The following is a 24,042-nucleotide window of genomic DNA, read 5'->3' on the forward strand; positions in this document are numbered from 1 at the left end:
AATTGGCTCTGCCCAAAGGACAAGCAGCTTCCAAGATGCATCAAGGGAAACCCCAACCAGACACAGGGAAGGAAAAGCTCTGCCAGGGCAATGATTCATTTCCAAACAGTGACCCTGAGGGATGATGGAGGAATCCCTCTCCACAGAAACACTGAAATTAAGAGAAATTTGAGAAAACCCTGAACCCAGCCAGAGATCCTCCCAACTCAGATTTCTGGGAAGAGTCTGGGCAGGGGCAGCAGATACCATAACAAGACAAGAAAAACTTCTCACCACTTTCTTCCACCCCTAAATTTATTTTCTCCAACAGCTCCTCTATCAACACTGCCCAGAGCCATCAGCATAGGACATTCCCCAGGCTGCAGGAAGGGGACAAACTTCCCCAGCCCTTGCATGCTTTTTGAGGATTTTTTTAAATTTGTTTGGATTTTGTGGTTTTTTTTGTTTTGTTTTGGTTGGATTTTGTTTATTAAAGCTCTATTATGTACTTAGAACAGCCCTCAGCTCCAGTACCAGCCTGAACAGTCAGCTTTATCCCTGGTAGATTTTGGTGGTTTTTTTTTTTTATGTGGGTGGGAGGAAACCTCACCCAAAAAAAGAAAGGCTTTTAGGAAAAGCAAATTAGGCAACCAAGAAGTCATATGGGAAGGTGTCATTTCTGGCTTTGTCACAAACCACAGTTTCCCATTTATAAATAAAAAGTGGAAGTCATCACAATGGAAAAATGCTAAACTTTTGCCTTGGAGTTTTGCCAAATGCAGTCATGATCATGGGTTACCAAAAGGCATCAAACACGGGTTTTCCTCTGCCTCAACATCCAAGTTGGAAAAGACTTTTAGGATCATCAGATCTAACCACCACATTCACCACTAAACCATATCCTCAGGTTCCATTTCCAGAGGGTTATTTGAGCACTTCCAGAGATGAAGATTTCAGAAAAAACACTGGAAAAGTGGAGCTGAAACCATGCCTGGAAGGACCAAAGTGAGAAGGGGTCATCTGAGCACATCAGCATTGCTTGGAGCCACCAAATAACCCCAAATTATTGGGGTGGGAGAAGGATCCTCCTCTCTAGGATAGGAGCATGATCCTGAGCAGGAGGAAAAAGCTCCTGGGCATTAGGGCATGGGAAAAGTCTATGGAATATTGCCAGAAACACTTGGAGGACTCCAGGGAAAACAGGGTGAGGATGGACAGGACCATTTGAGACAGCAAGAACCCATCCTTTCTGGAATTGCTCCTTCATTTTATAGAATTCCAGAGTGGCTTGGATTGAAAGGAACCTTAAAGCTCCTGCCACGGGCAGGGACACCTTCCACAACCCCAGGCTGCTCCAAACCTCATCCAGTCTGGTTTTGGACACTTCCAGGGAGGGAACATCCAGAACCACACATGGAATGAGTTGCAGAAAGCCTCCAGTCATGGATAAACAGGAAAAAAAAAAAAAAAAATCACTCCTGGTTTTAATGAACTTCATTCCCAACCAAAACAGCAATAATTTCAACATGAGAATGAGTGGAAATAAACACAAGGGAAGCACCAGGAGCTTTGGGTATCAGAGCTCGGGATATCAGCCCTGAGGTGCCAGAAGGTTTTGCTGCCAATGCAACAGTTTGCTCTCACCTGGGATTCCCTGGGATGTGGGAATTCTGCCAGGAATGTGCTGATATTACCTTTTCAGGGGATGTGGAAAGCAGCCAATTAAGCAGCAAACACAACCAGTTTATGGTGCTGATCCCTGCCTGCTCCATTCCCAGCTGGAATGGGAAGGATGATGCCAAAGGTGTCATCCCAACACAGGAGCAGCTCCAGAAATATTGGTCCCACTCCTCACCACACATCCCACAGAGCCTGGCCCTGCATTATCCTATTTCCTAGGAAATTCCCCATTTCCTAAACCTCTCTCTGGTCAGTTCAGTTCCTGCTCTGGATACAGGAGCTGAACCAGAGCCAAGTGAAGAAAATCAGGAAATAAATACGGTTTCAAGTGCAATGTCCTCTCCCAGAAAAAAAAATTAACCACATGGGCATGCTTAAAATATACTTTGTTCATGGCCAAGGTGAATTTTAACCCCCTGCAATGTGAAGCTGCTTTTACATCCAATATTTTCCCTTCTAGCTTCTCCTGACATGACACAAATTCCCTCCCACATTTTTTCCATTTAATATCCCTGCAATTGCACACTTTCTCCTCTCCTGGAGGTGAAAGGGCACAAAGTCCCCCAAAATGTAAAACCCTGAGATTGTTCCTTTCCCCTCAGTGCAGCCCTAACCCAATCTTTGGTTTTATGTTGCAGTTCCCTGTTTTCCTGCTGTCATCACCTCGTGTTTTCACATCCATCCCATCCAGTCTGGAAAGGGCAGCACAGCTCCACTACACCAAGGAAACAGGATTAGACCTGGTCTTGTTGATCAGCACAATTAAGGCTCTTATTTAATCTCCTTACAACACTGCAAAGGAAGAAAAAAAAATCCCAAGTGCTTGGAAACTCTGAAGAGGAATTAAGAGTTCCCAAAGTCCAAAATCCCAAACAGCAATATGTGTTTCAACTGGAAATCCAAGTGTTTGCTTTTCCATATTAAAAAAAAAAAAAAAAGGCACCAAACTCAGACAACCCTCTGTCCCCAGCAGCAAATTTAAAAGAAAAAAAAAAAAGCTTCCCAACAGCACCAAATGAGCAGGATTTGGGATTTAACATGGAAGGCACCAGCTCAGAATTCAAAGTCCTCGCCAGCCATGTCAATGGCCCAGGCAAACTTCTCCCTCTGGGTCTTGTTGTAAATCTTCTCGATGGGAATCCCGAATTTCTTGCACCTGTGCAGACCACAAGACACCAAAGTGGGGACCAGTCACCCAGCAGTGTCCAAAGCCAGGTTGGATGGGGCTTGGAGCAACCTGGAACAGCAGAAGGTGTCTCTGCCCATTGAACACCACAAATATTAAAGTGTCCTTTCCAACCCAAACCATTCCATGATTTCACACCCAAGACTTACCAAGCCACGCTGATCCTGGGATCCAGGTAATTCAGCTTGGATGTGCCCAGAGCTATTTGCTTGTTCTCCTCCTTGTCCATGGCCTGGACGTTCAACTTGGCCAATTGCTCCTCCAGCCTCTTCAACAGCTTCTTCTTCTTCTCCACGTTGCTGAGGGCAGAGAAGGAACAACACAGAATGTCCCAAAGCCCAGAAATTCTCTGGAATGGCAGAGTCTAAGGTGCCATTCAGCACTAACCTATTTCTCAAGGGTTTGGGTAGGGTGTGATGCTTTTTTAATGCTAAAAATTGACAATAAATTTAATTTCCACCACCAAAAGTAGACAAACAAAACCCAACACCCTGGAATGGGTTGCCCAGAGAAGCTGTGGATGCCCCATCCCTGGAATTGTCCAAGGCCAGGTTGGACAAAGCTTGGAGCAACCTGGGAGAGTGGGAAATGTCCCTGAAGGGAACTCCACAAGATCTTAACTATCCTCCAAGGACCCAATCCCAAACATGGACACTTCTATGCTGATGGGACAATGGGACACATCAGCCCCATCCATGGGCCCTCTGGATCCCTCTGCAAGAGAGGATTCCAAGGAAAAGCCACCCACGCTTCTGCTTTGGCATCTTTTGTGTCTTCAAACTCATCTTCAGCTTTTTTCACTTCTTCCTGGGCTTCCTCCACTTGTTTCTTCTTGGCATCAATCTGTGAAAGTGGAAAATTCAGACAACACTTCCAACCTCCCTGAAGGTTTCAGCTTCCTCCCTCTTTTTCTTCACAGAGCATTCCTCAGTTTCTTACCAACCCTCCTTCCCAATTTGTCCCTGCAGCATTTTCTGGGCTGAAGCATTTTTTAGCATCTTCTAAAATATCCCCCCAGCCCAGATGCCACAAACACTCGGAGCTCCTAAATCCGTTCATCTTCTGCACCTGTCTGAGACTGAGGGACTTGTGATAATACCAGAGCCCTCACAAAAGTCCCAGTCCATCAGTGGGGTGTGAGCAAAACCTGAGGACAATTAGAAGTGGTAATTTAAGCAGTTCTCCTGCAAAGAGACAGGGCAACCAGTTTCCCTGATCTTGATCCAACTGGGTCAGAGCTGACATCACAAAAGGCTCCCAGCTCGGTTTGAAGACAGAGTGATGAAAATGCCCCAAGCTCATAAAAACTCACCCAAATCCTGTGCCAAGTGTGCTTCCTGCAGCACTCGAGATCACCACAACCCTCTCCACCCCTGGGTAGCAATCCACTACTCCCAGGTCATTCCCTGATATTCTTGACCAAGGTGATTCCCTCAGACACCACCCCAGCCCAAAAATACAATTCAGAGGCTGGATTAGGTCTGGGATCTCTCAGCTGGGTCTGCCTCACCTTTTGCTGCAGGACTTGCATGGACCTGGCAAAGGTCTTTGGTACAGACCTCTGATGATTGCACAGGATGGCCACGGCTCGGTTGGCTCGGTTGTAGGACAGGAGCTTTCCTGCAACGTTGTCTTCAGCTGGAAAGACATGAAAGCATCACTCTGACTCCATTCCAGGAGCTGGGAAAAGCAGGGAGTACAGCAGAAGGAAAGGCAAACAAGTTGCTGTCGTGCTCTCTCTCGAGGGAGAGCAATAATGGTTGTGGGAACTGGGGAAGGACAATTGAGCATCACAGTCTGATGCTGTGACTCATCCCCAATGTGCCCAAGGAGGCATAAATAGAGCAACCAGCCAGCAACACAAGGAAAAGAGGGAAAAATACTCCCACCCTGGCCATCAGTTAGTCAGAGTACCCCCGAGTTCACCATTTCTCACTTACCAACATCCCCAACTTGCTGCTCACCCCCATGTGCTACTCCTGCCCCACTGCGTGGAGCATCACCTGCCCAGGTGGGATGTGGGTAGTTTTGGGGATCCCAAGGCAGTGAATGGACATTCCTGAGCCCTTTGGTCCCAAGCCCTGCTCTGGTAACCTCACAACCACTGGAACTCACGGTTGGTGAGGGCCTTGAGCTGCTCCTGCAGGGTGATGGAAGCGTTGTAGGTCCTGAAGACTTTGGCTGTCAAACCATCCATGAGGTGCTGGAGGTGTTTGTTCAGGAAGTTTGTCTGGAGGAGGGAAAACAGGGAAAAGTGTGGGGAAACTCACAGCAGGAGCTCCAGTGATAGGAAAAGGAGGAATGGCTTCAAACTGACAAAGGGTTTGTCAAGATATTGGGAAGGAATTCTTCCTTGGGAGCTGGGGAGGCCCTGGAATGGAATTCCCACAGAAGGTGTGGCTGCTCCATCCCTGGAATTGTTCAAGGCCAGGTTGGATGGAGCTTGGAGCAATCTGAGACAGTGGAAGGTGTCCCTGGCAGGGATTTGGAACTTGGCAATCTTTAGGGTCCCTTCCTGCCCAAACCATTCCATGATTCCACAAAGGAACAGAACAAGCAGAAGTCAGGACAAATCTCTTTTTAGACCTTCTACTGCCTAAGCAATCAAAATTAGGCATTAACAAAAGTCCTGCATCTTGTAGAGCTACTTGTGGGGTCAAGTCATCATCTACCTAAAATAGGCCTAAAATTCCACCTCAATCCACAAAAAAATATCTCTGGAAATCAACAATTTCTGCCCACCTATGTCCAAGAGGACACACATTGGCACTTGGGGACATGCCAGTGCTGGGTTAATGCTTGGATTTGATGATCTTAGAGGCATTTTCCAAACAATCATTCCTGATCTCACATCCAATATATCACATCCCTGTTCTACAGAAAACATGGAGCTCATCCATCCCATATCCCATCCCAGGGAAGATGAGGGAGGAGGTTTTTCCAGGAGGAAAGGCAGCACATCCCTCCAGCAGCCTCTCCCACTTCTGTGGAGCCCTAATGAGGTGCAAAAGGATCAAAAAGTTGAGGTTTGGAACCTCGAGTAATTCCCCAAAATGTGGGCAGACCTTCCCAGGCTATAAAAAAGCCCAATTGGGTGAGTTGGAGGAGGGAAGGAGCAGGAATCCAGCTCCTCAGCAGGGACACAGGGGAGCAGAGACAGTCCAGGGCAGAAAGAGGCTGGAAAACCTCACAGGGTGTTTCAAACAGTGACAGTGGTGTCCCTGGAGAGCAGAGATGTAAAATAAGGCAAAGGGATGACCACTAAAAGGTGGCCAAGGGTGCCATGGTTTGGTTTTTCCTCCCCCAGGGCCACCAGTAATGTTTAAAAAGGTTCCAGGTGACAACTCACAGTGAGCTGGTCAAAGAGGTCATCAGTGGGGTCCTTGTTCTTCATGAACAGCTTCAGGTTCTTGAACACCTGAAGAGGTGGAAAGGACAGCCCTGGTCAGGGCCAAGGAATTCATTGCTCCCAGACATCTCCCTCATCTCTCTCCTCCTCCAGATGGACTCTGATTCACCCTCGTGTTGGCACATCCCACCAACCTTCTCAAATTCAAGGCACCAGTGGGTGTTCCCCCCCCCCCCCATTTTTCCCCCATCTCTGACATTTCCAGTTTCTCCACCAACACCATTAAAACCTTGTTTCCCACGGGAAAAGGAAAATTATTCAATAATAAATTGAGACATTTCAAGTCCTGACACCCCTGAGCCAACTGAGGGTGCTCCAGCAAGAGGTGAGACTTCTCCTTCATGATTCATGGGGTGGAACGACCCTGGAAGTTCTATCCCAAAATTTCTCCCGTTCTCCAGGGTTAAATCACATCTTGGTAAAGGATTAGGGATGGAAATTTGGGGCTGATAAACACTGAGGGAACACAGATAACCAAGCACTTCCTCCAATTGCTGCCCCACTCACCTGCTTCTCCACGGACACTTTGTTGTAGTAACGGATGGAGTCCTTCCCAAGGAAGTCGAATTCCACCACGTGCTCCTGCCCATCCAGCTGTGGGTGCAGCTGGATGTGCTCCACCCGCAGGGAGCAGCAGCCCACCGTGTCTGCAGTCTCCCCTTCCTCCTTCTCGTTGCCAGCTCGCAGGGCCAGCTGGGAGGAAACAAGGAGCCATCCATCCCATGCCACCCCACCTCAATTCCCCTTTCCCAGGTTGTTAAAGTGGGCTGGAGAGAGGAGATTCCCATCATCAACATCTATGGATTCGTGGAATGATTTTTGGGAGGGACCTTCAAGGTCACTTGGTTCCAACCCCCTGCCATATTCCACTAGGGACAATTTTCATCCTCCACGCCTCTGGAAATATTCAAATCCAGGCTGGATGGGGTTTGGAGCCACCTGGTCAAGTGGAAGGTGTCCCCGCCCACAGCAGGGGGTTGGAATGAGATGATCTTGAAGGTCCCATCCAACCAAACCATCCCAGGATTCCACAATCATCCCCAGATTCCTCATTTGGAGCCACCCTGGGTGGCAGAACCAGCAAACCCCAAAAACTACACAGCAGGGAGGAGCAGGGAAGGGAATTCCCAACTTCCATGTGGATAGGAGACCTGGGCTGAGGCTGTGGATACCTTATCAATGAAGTAGAGGGCCACTGCTCTCTGCCTCTCCTTCATCTCCTTGGATTTCCAGTCTTTTCTGTACTGAGCCCGGATTGTGTGGACAACACCCTTTAGGCGCCGAGCTACCTCGTATTTCTCCCAGTCCTTCTCTCCCTGCAATGGGAAACCAGGATATTTTCCATTCTGTGCCCCATCTTTTTTCCACCCCTACCTACCTGCTCTAGAAACACCTCCAGCATCTAAATCCTGCTCAAACCCCATTGTTTTATCGGGAAAAATCCATGAAGGGAATAAACTGGGAAAGAAACAGCTCATCCAGGGTTTCTGTGCCCTCTGCTGGCTGTGCTGGATCTGGATCCTGGCCAAGTCAGGGTGTTCTCCACCAGCCAGAAGCTGGCAAGGACCAAGTGGCCAAACCATGGCCAAAGGTGGCTCCTTGGACACCAGTGTGGACTGACACAGCACTTGCTCAGTTGTGTCCACCAGGGCAGCATTCCCACTTTCCTTGAGGCAGAGGAAATAGCCTTAAATCTTCCCACAGAGTTCCAACCCATCTCGTCCTACCCTCTGCTTCCTGGTATAAATTAACCCAACTCTGGTCCCTGTGGATCTTTCCAGCCCCTGTCTGGCTTCCAGCAGCCTTCCCTGGACACACATGAGCAATGTGGCACCAGGATGACTCTGCCAGGAGCAACCAATTCCTTGGAATAAGTTTGATGCTTCACAATAATCTGTCCTTTCCCTCTCATCCCTTCGTTTTATCCACTTTTAAGAGAAGGGCCAAGAAAAAAAAAATAAATTTTGTTGATATTCCACATCCTGGCTTTCCTAAATTTTTTCACCTGACCAAGGGCACCATTCCAACCTTCAGCTTGGAGCTGGGATTCAGCATGATGTACTTCAAGGTGTTCTGGATGTTCTCTGTCCACGAGGCCAGCCAGGTGACCGTGTTGTCAAAGCGCACCTCCTTCCACTTGTGACCTTCTGGGGGCTCAGGAATCTTGGAATCCCTGTGGGAAGGGCAGGATTAGAGCCCTCAGACCAGGAAGAATGAAGTTTTCAGTCAGCCAAGGATGGTTACCACATTGAGAAAACATGGAATCCACCTAGAATTACTCCACGACATGAAATCATTAAAGTTGGAAAAGTCCTCCAAGATAGAGTCCAGTCATGACCCAGCACTGCCAGGACCAAACCGTGTCCCCAAGTGCCACATCTACACAGCTTTCACATCCCTGCAGGGCTGGTGACTCCACCACTGCCCTGGGCAGCCTCTTCCAGTGCTTGACAACCCTTAAGGTGGAGAAGTTTTCCTTAATATCCAACCTAAACCTCCTCTGGCACAACTTGAGGCCATTTCCTCTTCTCCTGTCTTTTTTTTTTTTTCTGGGAGAAGAAACCAAGCCCCACGTGGCTCCACCCTCCTGTCAGGGAGTTGTAGAAGGTCCCCCCTGAGCCTCCTTTTCTCCAGGCTGAGCCCTTCCAGCTGCCTCAGCTGCTCCTGGTGCTCCAGACCCTTCCCACAATCAGGTGTTTATCATTTGGATGCTGGGAACAACAGGAAAACTTGTTTGAGTGGTGGGGGATTGTTTTAAATCAAGGTCTTCAAAGTAGCTTAAGACCAGTCCAGCTCACAGAATTCAGAGGGAAAACCACTCTGAGGATATGGAAAACAGGGATTTGAGGATATGGAAAAACCCCAACTCTGGGTAGAGGAAGTGCCCAATTCCCCCCAATCTCAAGGGAAGCTCCAGGAGCTCAGCACTTCCAAGGACATCCCACCTGCTGCAGTTGATGATGACATCTTCTGGCATGATCCTCTTCTTCAGCATCCCCATCTTGGGGTGCTCCCCACGGCCACGGAAGAGCCCTGGAGGTTCAGTTTTGAAGTTGCCAATTTTCTCCCGGTGCCCATCCAGGATGCAGTATCCATATTCCTCCTGGATCTTATCTGCCTCCTCCTTCAGTTTCTGAAACCAGGACACCAGCAAAAAATAAAAAAAAAAATTAAAAAAATCAGAATGGCTTGGATTGGAAAAGATCTTTAACATTCTAACCATGATGTCTAAGTGTCATCATTCCCTTGGCAAAGTCCACAATCCTCTGGACAGGGAAGGACTCTCCAAAACATGATCCAAGGATGATTGGCAACCTGCAAAGCCATGGAATGTGCAGGATCTGCTGATAAAATTCAGGCAGAGGGGGGTGATGGCCATGGAGACAGAGCTGGATTAAAGAAGCCCAAGCTCAGGGCAAAACACCAGGAAAGATAACAACAAAGAGCCAAAATTCCCAAAACTGGACCCAAAAAATGTGTCACAGGAACCAGTCCTCACCTGCTTCTCCTCCTTGGAAAGTGCTTTCCGGGCCTCATTTTTGGCCACAAAATATTTGTGGATCTCCCTGAAGTCACATTTGTCCAGGTCCTTGATTATTTCTTGCTCCTCTGAGGTCATTTCCTGGCAAAGAGATGAGAGGGGCTGGGAAAATCCAGGAGGGAAAACTAATTCCATATGGAGCTGCTGCTTGTGCCTGTCCTTGGAAATGGGAATAGAGACCCACATTCCAGTTCTTTGAAAAAAGACAGCCAGGTCTGGGGTGGAAGAATCTAATATGGAATAAAGTCCCCAAACACAACTGCAGGGACAGCATCAAATATATTTGGGAAGTCTAAACATTCCCTAGAAAGAGTTTTGGGTTGCTTTGGGATCAGAGGTCATTCCTGCATTCCTTTGGTGTCCCAAAGTGTTTTTGGAGCTGTTTGCAAGATCCACCACCTGTACCCATCACTAAAACTCAAGAGGGAGCACAGAAAGCAAATCCCAACCCAAACCCACAAAAAACATGGAAATAAATCAGGACTTAGAACCTCAATTGTAAATAAGGAACAAATCCCCCCCCATCCCACACCACAGCCTGGGGCTGATGGGTTTGATGGATATCAAGGAGCCCTCCCAGGGATGGATGGTACCTTCCTCCAGTCATGGAAGAAATTGTTCTGGAAGATCTCCTTGGTGGTGTACTCGTGATCCAACATTTTGGCATAAAATGTGGCAATTTCCTCTGTGGCCAGGCTCAGCTTCAAGGGTTTTCCTGGGAAAAGAGAGGCAGGGACACCTTCCACTAGACCAGGTTGCTCCAAGCCCTGTCCAACCTGGAACACTTCCAGGGATGGGGCAGCCACAGCTCCTCTGGGCAGAATCTTGGATTATTTCTTAGATTTTCTAAGGATTGTGAATCATTCATTGAAGGCAAAGCCACCATCCCCTCCTGAGCTCTTTGGCTGGAGAAATACAACAAAACCAAGGAATATCTTGGCTCATCCCAAGAATTACTTTTTTAGGAGAAAGTACTCTGCAGATGTCCAGGGAATGGTTGATTCCTATTTGAACCACCGTTTTTTGGGATTTCTGGACTGAAGGGAATGGAGCCTTGGAGAAACCCCCATGACAATCCCCACACACCAGCTCATCCCTGGGCCATTCCTACTTGGGGCTGTTGCCTATCCACAAACACTTTTCCATCCAAGAACAGGGACATTTTTTAGGGAAAAAAGTCAACATCAAAGATCCCAAAGTCCAAAGCCACCAGCCCAGATCCACAACACCTCAAAGATGACAGAGAAGGCCCAAACCCTGTCAAGGCTCCTCCTCATGGAGCCAAAAATCCCTGACAGCCCCATGGATGTCCCAGCAGTGCCCTCTGGTGCTGCCAGGCACCCCCTTTTCCCAAAGCTGCCTTTTTCCTGCTGAAAAAAAAAAAAAAAAAAAAGGTATGGGAAGCCCCAGGGAACTGAGGAACACCAAGGGAATGTGATCCTTTTCCATCTCCAGCATCCCTTGGCTGACCCCCAATGTCCTTATTTCCCCATCCCTTTGATCCATCAGAAATGAGTTCAGGGATGAACTGAGAGCAGGGAATGGAAGGAAACCCAATGGGAATGGCAGGAAAGCATGGAGGCAGGAAAAGCCTGGACCTGTCCTGCCAGTGACACCCTGAGCTGCTCTAAGGTGATGTGAGGTGACCCTGGGGACATCAGGAGCTTGGAGCAGCCTATCCAAATCCTTGGATGGGACAATCACTGAAGCCATGGATCAATAAAATCCCATTTTTCCAGCTCGTGGGAAAACATGGATGAGCTGACAAAGCTCAACCCCAAAAAGCAGCTTAGTGAGAAAAAAAAAACCAGCTCCCCAAAAAACCCCTAATTCCAGCCATGTGTAAGATCCTCCAGCTTTAACCCAGGGCTTTTCCAATGGGATATTGATCTTCCCTAAGGAGAGGACACCACCCCAAGGCCCAGGTCCCATCACAGCTGTACCATCGTAATAAAACTGCACATCCTCGGGCAGGGGTTCATAGAGGGGCACAAAGTAGGGCCCTCGGTGCTCCAGCTGCATCCATTTGACTCCACCTTCCTTCTTCTGCTCTTCCCACCTGGAATGGACACAGGAATCCGTGGGAATATCCCAAATCTGGCACCTCCTCCCAAGGTGACACTGGGAAAATGCTCGGAGCAGTGACAGCTGGCACAAACCCCAGGTGAAATCTCATTTCCTCTGCTGCTGCCTCAGTTTCCCTGTTCTTTAAAATGAGGAAAACTGGAATGCAATCCATGGAATTGAGGCGTGGTGACATGGAGGAACTCATGGGGAGAGTGAAGAGATCCTAAAAGTCACCTTATTCCAACCCCTTTCCATAGGCAGGGACACCTTCCACTAATCCAGGTTGCTCCAAACTCCATCCAATACAAGGAATACTTCAAAGGATGGGGTAGCCAGGGCTTCTCTGGGAAACCTGTGCCTCATAAATATCCATAACTTTGATTTTAATATAAATAAGATCGTAAGGAATCTTCCCCCCTGCCAGAGGAAATGAGATTTTAAAGCCACTACAAGTTTTAGCTGTGAGGATTTAAAAAAACCAGCAATAAAAACGCCAATAAAATTGAATTTAAAAATTAAAAAAAATAATAATGTCAAAAAATCCAACCACAAAAGCAAGAGGACTCTAAAAAGAGGGATAAAAACCACAGGTTAGGGTCAGAGGAAGAGCTCTGGTGACAGCAGAGGACAGGCAGGGATCTGTGTCCCACAGCTCAGCACCAGCCAGGCTGGCACGGGCCCCTTAATCCCAACATCTCCAGGGGGAAAAAAAAATTTTAAAAAAAGATTTCTGTGAAAACACAGCAAGATTCCACATGGAGAAAGAAAAAAAAATCCTGCTTCTCACTCAGCGGTGCTCCAGAAGTTTTGTGATTTTTTTTTTTTTCCCTCTCCATGGGAAGCAGAGTGGAATAAATCCATGGTATCCAAAGGGATGTTTTGTCATAAAATCAGAGGAAATGAAATAGTCAAGAAAAACCAAACTCCAGCAATTTGGGCTGAAAGCATCAGAGAGAGGCAGCATAAAGATCATTTTGTGATTGTCACTCTTCCCAAAATTCTGGGATCCCAAATTTCTGCAGAGCATTCCCTACACTCACCTTCCACAACCCCATCCAGAGGCCAAGGAAGGTGACACACGGGAATTTCCTCGTGGGAAATTTAGTTGGGGATGGATTTTTGGGATTGAATCCTGCCTCTCTCCTCCATGCCAGGACCCAGCCATTCCAAACAAGGCATTGATTAGGAAAAAATATATAAAATCCCATTTTTCACAATCACCCTGGATCCTTTAAGGGCCACCTCAAAGCTGGGTTGCCACAAGCTCCCAAAACGCATCCCAAAAATCCTCCCACCCTATCCCAGATCTTGGGGAGATGTGGGAGAGAGTGACACCAAGTGGTTAAAGTCGCACTTCCAAAAAATTATCCAGCAGCCACATAAAAAGAAAAATTTCCTATAAAAAAACCTTCCTGGATCATCCCAAATCTGCTGGAGAAGGAAGTGAGGAAGGAATTCAGCCCTTCCACAGCTCCCTGATAGAGGTGCTGCTGTCTTGGACTTATTATTTTTATTTCCTTCCAATAATTATGAACTTCTCCCTTCCCAGGACGAGCACCAGGTCAACCATTGGATAAGAAATAAATATTATAAATAATTTTTAAAAAAAATTCTAATACAAATCCTGCCGTGCATCCAGGACCTTCCCTTATCTCTCACCCATTTCCAAGAGTGGCGAGTTCAAGGCTCAAGGGAATATAGGAAAATTGCAAAAAAAAAATAGGAATTTTGCCCCACAAAATAAAGTTATGATCCCAGTCCCAGGGTTAGACCTGCCAAAGGCACTCTGGAATTTACCATTTCCATTTGTGTTCCGCCTCTTTTTCTTCTTCCTTCTGTTTTTTGGTCTTTTTATTTTTCTTTTCCTTATTCTTTTCTTCTCCTTCCTTAGATTTCATTTTCCCAGTTTCCCCTGGAGTTTCCTCCTCTTCATTCTTTTTTGTTTCCCCCTCTGGCTTTTTCTTCTTGTTTCTCCACTTTTTCTCTTTCCCTGAAACATCTCCTTTCCCTTCATCCTCCTCCTTCACCTCCTGCCCCATCCCTGCACTCCCAGTCTCTCCCAATCCTTCCTCCCCTTTCTCATCCACCTCTTCCTCTTTTATTCCTTTTCCATCTCCATTTCCCTTTCCCACCCTCTCCTCCTCTTCACCTCCCACTCCTTTCTCTGCTTCCTCATCTTCCTCCATCTCTTGCTCCTCTTCCAGCAATTTTTCCTTCTTTATTTTCCTTTTCCCCACCTTTTCCACCCCCTTCACTTTCCCCTTCTTGTGCTTCTTTGCTTTCCCCTTCTCCTCCCTTTTTTTTCCATCATCCCATCCCTGGCTGCTCTCGCTTCTCCATTTTTTGGCTCTTCCCTGTCCCCCTTCCCAATTCCTGCCCTCATCCCCCTCCTCAATGCCATCCATCAAATCCTCAAATTTATCCTTCATCCCTCTTTTTCTCTTCAATCCCTTTTCCTCCCATCTTTTTCCCTTCAATCCCTTTTCCTGCTTTTTTTCCTCCCGTTTCTTCTCTCTTTTCCCCTTCAAGCCCTTTTCCTGCTTATTTTCCTCTTGTTTCTTCTCTCTTTTTCTTTTTGGGGCTTGGGCATCCTCTTCCTGCTGTGGGATAGGGGCATCCAGCTCCTTCTCCTCATTCTCCCTCACAGCTGTGAGCCCCACATCCCTCTCCAAAGGATCTCCAGAGGGGGATGCAACCCCACCAGCATCACCTTCACTTGGGACCTGTGGGAAGCAGGAATAAGGGAAGAGATGTTGGGAAAGGAAAGAGGTTATCCCAAATGCCAGGTGAATGGTGGAGATGCAGGATTAGGTCCAGGGGGTGACATTCCCCCCCAGTTTTCCTACCCCAATTCCATTCTGGGTCTCCAAGAGCTGTTCTCTCACTGCAGGTCCTGCTCCCTGGGATTTGTCCCAGGACCTACAATGACATCACAGCCAATTCTCACCACCAGCATTCCCTTTCTTCCATCCCAAATTAGAGAATTTCCCCCAACCATGGCAGCACCACATGGATATATGACCCCAAGCTGGATTTCATGGCATGAGGAACCTCGAAGGAGCAGAACCACAAAGTCTCCAGACAAAACAGGGGAGGTTCTAAGGAAATATTCCCAGAGAAACCCCAGGAGAAAAGGTTTGGCAGCAGCACAAAGGAAAGGATCAGGTCAATCATGGACACACTGGAAAAGGAGACAGATGGGACACAACTCCTGGGACTGTGGGGGTGATTCCAATGGGGAATACAACTCAATACAACAGGACAAGGAATATCCAGATCCATGATCCATCCACATGGGTGAGGGATTCAGGAGCGTTTCCCTGCTCAGCAGAGAGCTCAGGTGAATCTTTGGGAATTCTGTGGGATTTGCAATGGTTATAAAGCACCAACCTGCCCCTATAATTTCTCCCAAGGCTTCTTCAAGCCAGGCAGGGAGTTGTGAGTCGTCAAGTTGTTCATATTCCAGAAAAACCAAAATTTAGAAGTTTAATGTCTCCTAGGCAGAGCCTACAGCTCCAAAGGGTCGATTTAGGTGGGATATTAGGAAAAATTCTTAATTTCCAGTGGTCAAGAACTGGAAGAGGCTGTCCAGGTGGGATCAGCATCCATGGAAGTGTTCCAAAAACTGTGGATGTGCTGCTTTGGGACATGGTTTAGTGGTGACCTCGGATATTTTTTCCAACCTTAAGAATTCCATGACTTTAAGGTTGAAGTGATGGTGTCCCTTTCTTCCCACAGGGAAACCTGGGGCTTTTCCTTCTGGGTCGTTGTCACCACCTGACCAAATCCTCTGGTCCATCCTAATTAAGCCTAAAGCTAAGCTCAAGCCATGAATCAGATCCATTCCCTGCTTTTCCCAGCTCCTGGATCCTCCAGCAGGAACCCTTTGGAAGCACAGCAAACTGCCCTGATCCTTCCCAAAAAAAAAAAAAAAAAAAAAAAAAAAAAAAAAAAAAGCTGGAAATCCAGTTTCCTTCTCACAAGCAGGATAATGATTGCTCTTCCTGGACTTTCTAATAGAGAAGGGCCACAATTGCTGCTTTTAGCCAAAATTTCTGCAGCAGAAAGTGTGAATTTTGTCCCCTTTCTATAAATTAATCTAGGCAGATAATTAATTACCAGGCTGTGGGACATCAAAGCAAGGAAAGCCTTCGAGCTGGTTTGGGAAGGAAACAAGTTCCCAAAAATAAAAACAAACAGGAGCAGGATGCTTTTCCACATTGTGACACACGTTACACAATCCCCACGAAAGTCCTTAGGGAAAATCATCCTGCAGAACACGCTCAGCCCCTCCAATCCCATTGGCAGGGAGCAGATCCAGGACTAAAAAAAAAAATCCCAGCAACTTTTGGGATTGGCTCCTTCCTCCAAAGGTTTTATTAGAGGCCTCTCACTGGGAATTTTTAAGAGGCAGAGAGGATTAACCAGCTTTAGGAATTTTTGCTTCCTATCTCTGCCAGGATCTAGAGGGAAAGAACTGCCTTTTCCCAGGATTTGGGAGGGTGGTTGTTCCCACCAGGGCTTCCCCAAATTTATGTAGGAATGTGCACCTGAGCAATCACACCCTGCTGACTGGGGAGGGTGGATGGGGCTGGAACTTCCCTCTCCACCCTCAAATGCCGGGACCGAGCCTCAAATTCCACTTGGGATGTTTTTGGAAAGCTTTAAAGGAAGGCACCAGTGATACAGGAGGGAAAACCAGGAATGTGCAGATCCACAGGGAGAAGAAAAAGGAAAAAATTACAATTCCCTGGAAGAAAAATAATTCAGAAAATGACATAACTCACCTGGAAGAGTCTTCCAGCCCCACTGGTGGCCCTTGAGGGGGGTTTGGTTTGGTTTCCTCCTGGAAAATATCAAGGATTTGGGAAAGTTCCCTGGCACCCCCAAAGCAGCATCACCCCCAACCAGCACTTGCTCCTCCCTCAGCCCCCTTGACTAGAGGCCAGGAACCCAAAATACCAGGTTTTCCTAAGTTTTGAGGTTTTATGAGGTTAGGAAATCCCTGGTTTCCTTCCAACAGCACAATAAAGGAATTTAATGGATAAATACAGGAAAACTCCCAGCCCTCTTCAACCACCTGCTCATTGGAAGCACTGCTGGGAGTGCAATCCAGGGAACAGAAGGGATGGGAGGGCTCCAAAATAAACATGGATCAAATTCCAGGTGCTTGGAAGATGAAATCACCCTTGCAGCAGATGGCAAGAGGGAAAGAGAGGTGGGGAGCAAAGACACGGGGTGGGAAATACAATAAGGATGAGCAGAAAGCCAGGAAAAAAAAAATACAGAAAACAGGGATAGGAGCTAAAAGAAAATGAGCTCAGAGAGGACACGAACAGATCCTTAGACCTTGATTCTTGGAGGCCACTAAAAATCCTGGAGAAAGGAAAAAAAATTCGAAATATATAGAAAATGGGAATTGGAGCTAAAAGAAAATTAGCCCAGAGGACACACAAATAGATCCCTAAAAATCTGACCCACATAGGCCACCAGAAATCCTGGAGAAAGGAGAAAACCATCAAAATATAGATAAAATGGTGACCTAAAAGAAAATTAGTTCAGAGGGGAAATATATCCCTAAAATGTGACCCATGGATGCCACCAGACATCCTGGAGAAGAGAAAAAAAAAAAAAATAAAATCAAAATATAGGGAAAATAAGGACCTTAAAGAAACCAAGCCTGGAGAGGACACAGAGCCCAAAATTCTGTCCTTTGGTGGCCACCAAAAATCCTATCCCACTGTTTTCACACTTGTTTTCCAAGCTGGAACAATCTTCTCCTGCTCCTGACCACACAAGGTATCCCAAAACTCATCCCAGCCTCACGCAGGGCTTGCCAAGCACCAGGGCTCTCACTCTAAATCCTGACTTCCCCAAGTTTCTCTTCCCGAGGCTTTCAAGGGAAGCCAAAACCACACTGGGAATTTTTCCTGAAAGCTGCTGGGTGAACTCATTAAGTGGAAAACAAAACCCCGAGTAAATTACAGGTTGGTTACGTCCACATAAACTTTCATTCCCTGGGAACACGCCTGCTCTTGGATTCACAATCCTTCAGAAACCCTGCTGGAAACTCGGCAAGAGCCGTGACATTCCAAAGTCATTCCTGCCTGATGGTTGTACCAGGAATGCCAGGAACACCAGGCACCCTTGGGAGGGGGTTCAAGGCTGCTCCATGAATTTGATCCATCCAGGAGAGTTTGGGGACATTTGGGATCCTGTTCGTGAGAGGGATGAAAAGAGGGAAAAAGGAAAAGCATCTCTGCTGGATTTACAGACCAAGAAGGCAAATTAACACAGGAAAAGCAAAATATAGCAGGAATTTGCTGGGATTTGTGCTCTCCAGCACCAGCAAAAGCCCATGGAATGGTTTGGGTTGGAAAGGATTTAAAGGATCATCTCATTGCACTCCCACCTTCCATTATCCCAGGTTGCTCCAAGCCCCATCCAACCTGGCCTTGGACACTTGCAGGGGGCCATGAACCAGGAAAGCAGTGAAAACCAAATTCCTGAGGAAGGGATTCCCAATCCCAACCTCCTGCTCAGGAAGTGAGAGTCACCCATATCCTGGTGCTCCCCACTGGCACCAGTTTGGGCCAACACCAAAGTGTGATGCATTCAACCCCAAAACCAGGAAATTTATCCCTTAATTTAACTCCAGATGCTCAAAAGCTCTTTTCAGGGACCACAGGAATACTCCCCAATCCTTCAGCACAGCAATCACCACCTACCAACCCGGATGGAGCTCCCTCCTTGGCTTGGATCCCATTCCAGAGGCTTGAGCCTTTCCCATCTGCAGCCTCCTGCTTCAGGGAGCTTCTTGGCCAGAAAGGGGACAGAGAAGGGACACACATATTTTAGGATCATGGAATGGTTTGGGTTGGAAGGGATGATGTTGGTCCAAGCTGCTTCCACGGGCAGGGACACCTTCCACTATTCCAGGTTTTTCCATGCTCCATCCAACCCGGCCTTGGACACTTCCAGGGATGGGGCAGCCACAGCTTCTCTGGGAAACCCCTGCCAGGGGCTCACCACCCTCCCAGGGAAGAATTCCTTCCTGATATCCAATCTAAACCTTCCATCCTTCAGCTTAAGGCAATTCCCCTTTTCCCACCATTCCATGCCCTTTATTATTTCCTATTAAAAACTCCTTTTGATAATCAAAGCAGCACAAGGAAAGCAGAGCTGGACATGGCATTCCCAGGCACAACTCTGGGATAACCCAGATGGAAAATCCCAGCCCTGCAGATCCCATCTCCATCCCAGTCCAAGGACTGACCTGCTGATGATGTTCTCCTGCAGTGGCTTTTCCTTGACTTCTGATGGTTTCTCCTTCCCTTTTACCATGGAAGGCTTTGCACCAGGACAGAGCAAGATAAAGGAAAAGGAAGCTCATTCCTTTTGGGTTTAATTCCCACAGAATTTTTGGGATCATTACAAGGGTCACCCCAATGCACAGAGGAGGGGGTTGGTACCTCTGCTATGCATTCCAGCTCCTTCTTCTTCTTCTTCACTGGGAGCAACTTTGGCTTGTCCTGCCCCTTTTCCAACTCATTCTTTCTCTTCCTGGGATAAGGAAGAATTGATCCCACTGAAACCAACCCCTTAGTGGTGATAATAAACCATGGCATTACTTCCTAATCCTTATGCCCAGCAGCACCAAAAATTGCTTCCCAAAAGGAATTCTGGAGGAATTTCTCTGCTTGAGCACTGAAATTCCCAGGAAAACTAGTGGGGTGACAAAGCTGGAGCCCCCCAAAAATTCCCTGCCATGCTCCATGATACCCACCTGCTGCTACTGCTCTTTATCCCACTGGTTTTTGACATCCCCATGGCTCTGTCATCCACAATTCCTTGGGAGTGCTAAAGCAGAGAATCCAAGGATAGTCACTGGAATGAGATGGAAGCAGCACAGGGTTGGTGCCATGCCAGTTTTGCTCTCCAAGGAAACCCCAACAGCTCAATCCCAAAGTTTGGAGCCCACAGGGTCAAGCTAACCCACGTTGGGAAAAAAGAAGGAAAATCCTTTAGCTTAGTCTCTAAATTTCTGTTGGATGTGGTAAAATAAAAGACGAAAAAAAAAAAAAAGGAAAAAAGGAAATTCACTAAAATTGTTCAGGACTTCACAGCTTCTACCACTCCAATTAAAAATAATTATGCACAGCAGAGAAATGGGGTAAATTGAGATATTGAGCCCCCACTACCACCTCTAACCTCTCCTGTTCTCATGGAGCAGCCAGAGTCTCCCAAATCCATTGTCCCTAGAAACTCAAGAGGATGCAAGGAATACAGTTCATATTCCTGGTCCCCATCCATGATAAACCTCACACTGAGGAAAAAAAAAAAAAACAGGATTTCTCAAGGAGGTAAGTGAAAACCAGCATAAAACATTCTGAAAGTTTTTCTGGGAGTAGAAAATACTTGGAAAATATGGGAAAACTCCATATTTTACCAAGCTTTGCTGTTCCAAGAGCACTTGGAGCTGCAGTTGGGATGAAGCTCAGTTGGTGCAGGAGAAAATTCCCAATCCCAGCCAGCCCGGAGAAAACCTCACTCCACACCCAGCTGCTTCCCTAAGAGAAATCCCCTCTCCCCCAGAAAACTCCTTTAAAGTCTCCCTCAAACTGATTGGAGGCTCTCAGCCCAGGATGCATCCTGGGAAATGAAGTTTTAGCCCAAAAGCTGAATTTTGGGACTGTCCCTCTACCAGCAATTCCTCAGCAAGGAGACCTGGGAACCAGGGAAATACTTTGGACCACTCAGGTGGAGAATAGAGCAAAAAATAGGGATTTAAAGATAATCTGGGAAAACCTACTTGGCAGGAGATGCTTCCTGTTCAATTACATCATTAAATTAATCCCCAAATCCATCTTTTCTCAGCTGCCCCTCATCCATCAGAGCTCCATGGTTGGATGTGGAGGTGTCTGGGCACAAAGCCCAGATCCCACTGGATCCTCCTGCCCATAACCTTCATCCTGAAACCCATCCCACTCCTCTCCAGCCCTTTTCATGGGATGAGTCCATTGCTTCCACCTGACCCTGATGTCTTCAGGAACCTCATCCCAGCTGAGCCTCACAATGTCCTCATCCATCCCAAACCAGGTGTAAGGAGAACACTTGGGAACAGGTGTTGGAGGTGGGAATAGGTGATGGAGAATAGGGATAACAGGCAAAAACTTTGCCAAAATTAGGGGAGAAAAGAAGGATCCAGGGGGACCACAAAGCCCCTTCCAGTGCCAAAAGGGGCTCCAGGAGAGCTGGAGAGGGACTTGGGACAAAGAATGGAGGGACAAGACAAACTTTAAACTAGAATAGGGTCAGATTAGATGGGATATTAGGAAGGAATTCTTGGCTATGAGGGTGGTGAGGCCCTGGAATGGAATTCCCAGAGAAGCTGTGGCTTCCCCATCCCTGGAAGTGCCCAAAGCCTTGGATCAACCTGTTCTAGTGGAAGGTCTCCCTTTCCCCCTGTACTGGATGACCTTTCAAGCCCATTCCAACCCAAACCATCCCATAATTCCAGGAAAACTCAGGGATTTGGAGTCAATAAAGGGCACTGCTCCACGTGGAATCCCCAGCCAGGATGAGTAGCAGGGGACCCTGCATTCCCTTGGGAAGGTCCCGCCCGGTTCGAGGCCGGGAGAGGAAACCCCTGGAGGAAGGGCTGGATCTGGGAAAACCTCTTTGATCCCTGTTGCACCATCCCAGGAAAAACACATCCAAGCCACCTTTCTGGCTGGATGAGTAGAGGTTGTCCAGGGATGGGAGCCAGCCCCGGGGAAGGACAACTTCAAGCCAGGGCTTGTTCACCCTTCCAAGCCTCCTTCCAAGGACAGCTTGGATTTGAATTTCTCCCATTTTTCCCTGGATTCCACGAGATTTATTCAGCTTGGTGGAGGTTTCTCCTAAGTTTTCCATGTCCATGATGGGAAAAGATGGGTTTTGCAGGGATGTGAGTTGGGAAAAATCTGTCCTTGCCTAGAGCAGCTCCAGTTTGCTTCTCAATCCTACCCAAGCACAACCTGCAATAAATCCCTTAAAAACTAAGCTGAGTTTTGTGTATTTTGATGGATTTTACCTTCCTAGATGCTCTTTGTAATGGGGACAATTGGAGTGGGATGGCTCCATCCAGACCTCTGCTTGGGAAAAGTGGAGCACAAAAGGGGTTTGGCTCATCCTTAGGGAAAACCAGACTGGAATGGGATCCCTGCACTGTTTGGTGATACCACAGCAGCTGTTGGGGGATGTATCCATAAAATATTCCACATTAATCAGTAATTCCACTTTTCCAGTATAGCTGTTTCTTTTGGATTGGAAAATCCTGGAGGGAGAAAAGCCCTTCCTTAGGATCACACAGTCCTTGAAGCCCTGATGAGTAAAAATAACTGGGAAAGGTGGAACGGGTTTAATAAATGCAGTCATAAAATAAATCCACACCCTATAAAATATTTAATGTATCCTGGGCTAAAATTTTCCACCCAATAAACAGCTGGATCTGCACAGAATTCCCTGTGTCCCACTGATATGAATGGGATTTATCACTCTTTAATTTCACTGTGGCCCGTGTAGAGACTCAGGGACCTTCTTGTGGTCGGTGACAAAGGTTCAGAGTGGGAATATGGGGCAGGATTTGCCTGCAGAAAGGAATAAACTGGATTTGATTTTATTTCTTTATTATTTTTTATTGTATTTCATATTAAACAATGGTTTATAGAAGACCAGCTACCATGGCTACAACAGGGCAAGGGCACAGCAGCCCAGATGTTGAGGGGAAGGCGGGGGGGTGCAGAGATTGCAGGGGCAGAATGAGGGGGGGACCTCCCAGATGTGGCCAGGGGGGTGAGGGAGGACACCTGGTTAGAAGTTGAGTAGCCCAGATGTGTCTGTGATGGGGGCGGGGGCTCCTTGTGGTAGGTGAGGCCATCCAGATGTGGCCAGGGTGGGAACAGACAAGCCCCCAGATGTGAGGCAGGCAGGGGGGACAGGCCCAGACGTGGCTGGAGCGGGGCAGGTCGCCTGGCTGGAGTCGGAGTCGTCCAGATGTGGCCGGGATGGGGAAGGCACCTTTTGGTTTAGCTGGGATCATCCAGATGTGTCCGGACCGGGACCGGAGCCCATCCAGATGTGGAGTCGGGGGGGGGGAGGGGGGGCGGCGAGTCCAGCCGTGCCTGTGGGCGTGGCTTAGAGTCCCGCCCACCGTGACGTCACCCGCGTTCTAATTCCCACTGTTGCCACGGGCAACGGCCCCTCCGCTCCTCCCCCCGGCCGCCTCTCCCAATCCCGCGCTTCTATTGGGCAGTTCTTCTGTCAATCAACGCTAGACCACTCTCTCATTGGTTGCTCCGCAGTTAAGTCCCGCCCCTCCGCCCTGCTTATGCCCCGCTCTCGGCAGAGCCGCCGCGATCGCTCTGGGACTGGCGGGGCCTGAGGGGGCACCGGGGGTGAGCGGGGACACGACCACGGCCGGAGGGTCCCGGGGCACCCTAGGGTGGGGTCTGTACGGGGAAGGGCTGTGGGGTTGTAGTTCGGTGGGGTTTGGCTCTAGAAGGAAGTTTTGGGGGGGGTCCCCTTGGCTGGAGCATCTTTAGAAGGGGGATTTCGGGGGTGTTTGCGCTGCGAGATCTGGGGTCAGCCTCGGGGATCACTGTACGAGGTGGGTTTAAATTCTCTGTGTTTAGGATAGTTCTGAAAAAGGGCTTTGGAAGGGTTTTAACTTCTTCTCCCTATTTAGGATAGCTCTGCAAAGAGAGTTTGAAGGGGTCCCCCCCATTTGGGGTCGCCCTTTAAAGGGGTTTTTAGGGGGTTTGACCCCTGCTTAAACCCCCCCATCCCATTTAGAGTAACTCTTGTAAGGAGAGTTCGTAGGGGTTTAAACATTCCCGTCTTTAGGGTTGCTTTGCCAGGACAGTTTGGGGGGGTTAAACTCCTTTTTTCCCTTTTATCTAGAATAGCTCTTCCAAGCGGGTTTTGGGGGGGTTTAAACATCCCCCATTTAGGGTCTGGTGGGATTTAACATCCCCCTACCTGGGGTAGCTTTACAAAGAGGGTCTGTGGGGTCTGTGCCCCCTCTTTTTTACCTAAATTATTTTTGCTGGGGGAGTGAAAGCTGTGGGCTGACATCTGGACAGATGTTAAGTGCAGGGAGCTTTGCAACAGCGCAAAGCAGAGATTAGGGGGGGGTTT

The 24,042-nt window shown here is 47.8% G+C and overlaps 1 protein-coding gene across 1 annotated transcript; it reads right to left on the reverse strand.

Annotated features, from left to right (window-relative positions):
- Positions 1 to 2,990: 2,990 nt before the first annotated feature.
- Positions 2,991 to 19,692, reverse strand: TOP1MT (DNA topoisomerase I mitochondrial). The gene is made up of 20 exons (XM_014880443.2): positions 19,649 to 19,692; positions 19,335 to 19,425; positions 19,139 to 19,212; positions 18,591 to 18,678; positions 16,650 to 16,708; positions 14,688 to 14,781; positions 14,445 to 14,585; positions 13,660 to 14,384; positions 11,739 to 11,854; positions 10,389 to 10,510; positions 9,754 to 9,876; positions 9,200 to 9,387; positions 8,283 to 8,427; positions 7,427 to 7,570; positions 6,762 to 6,947; positions 6,195 to 6,263; positions 4,961 to 5,075; positions 4,356 to 4,483; positions 3,594 to 3,688; positions 2,991 to 3,144 (listed from the first exon to the last, which is right to left on the reverse strand). The coding sequence occupies exons 1-20, from the start codon at positions 19,690 to 19,692 to the stop codon at positions 2,991 to 2,993; spliced, it is 2,901 nt and encodes a 966-aa protein (XP_014735929.2).
- Between the last annotated feature and the right edge of the window lie 4,350 nt (positions 19,693 to 24,042).

Source organism: Sturnus vulgaris, chromosome 1 (genome assembly GCF_052056855.1).
Source record: "Sturnus vulgaris isolate bStuVul1 chromosome 1, bStuVul1.hap1, whole genome shotgun sequence".
Lineage (NCBI taxonomy): Eukaryota > Metazoa > Chordata > Aves > Passeriformes > Sturnidae > Sturnus > Sturnus vulgaris.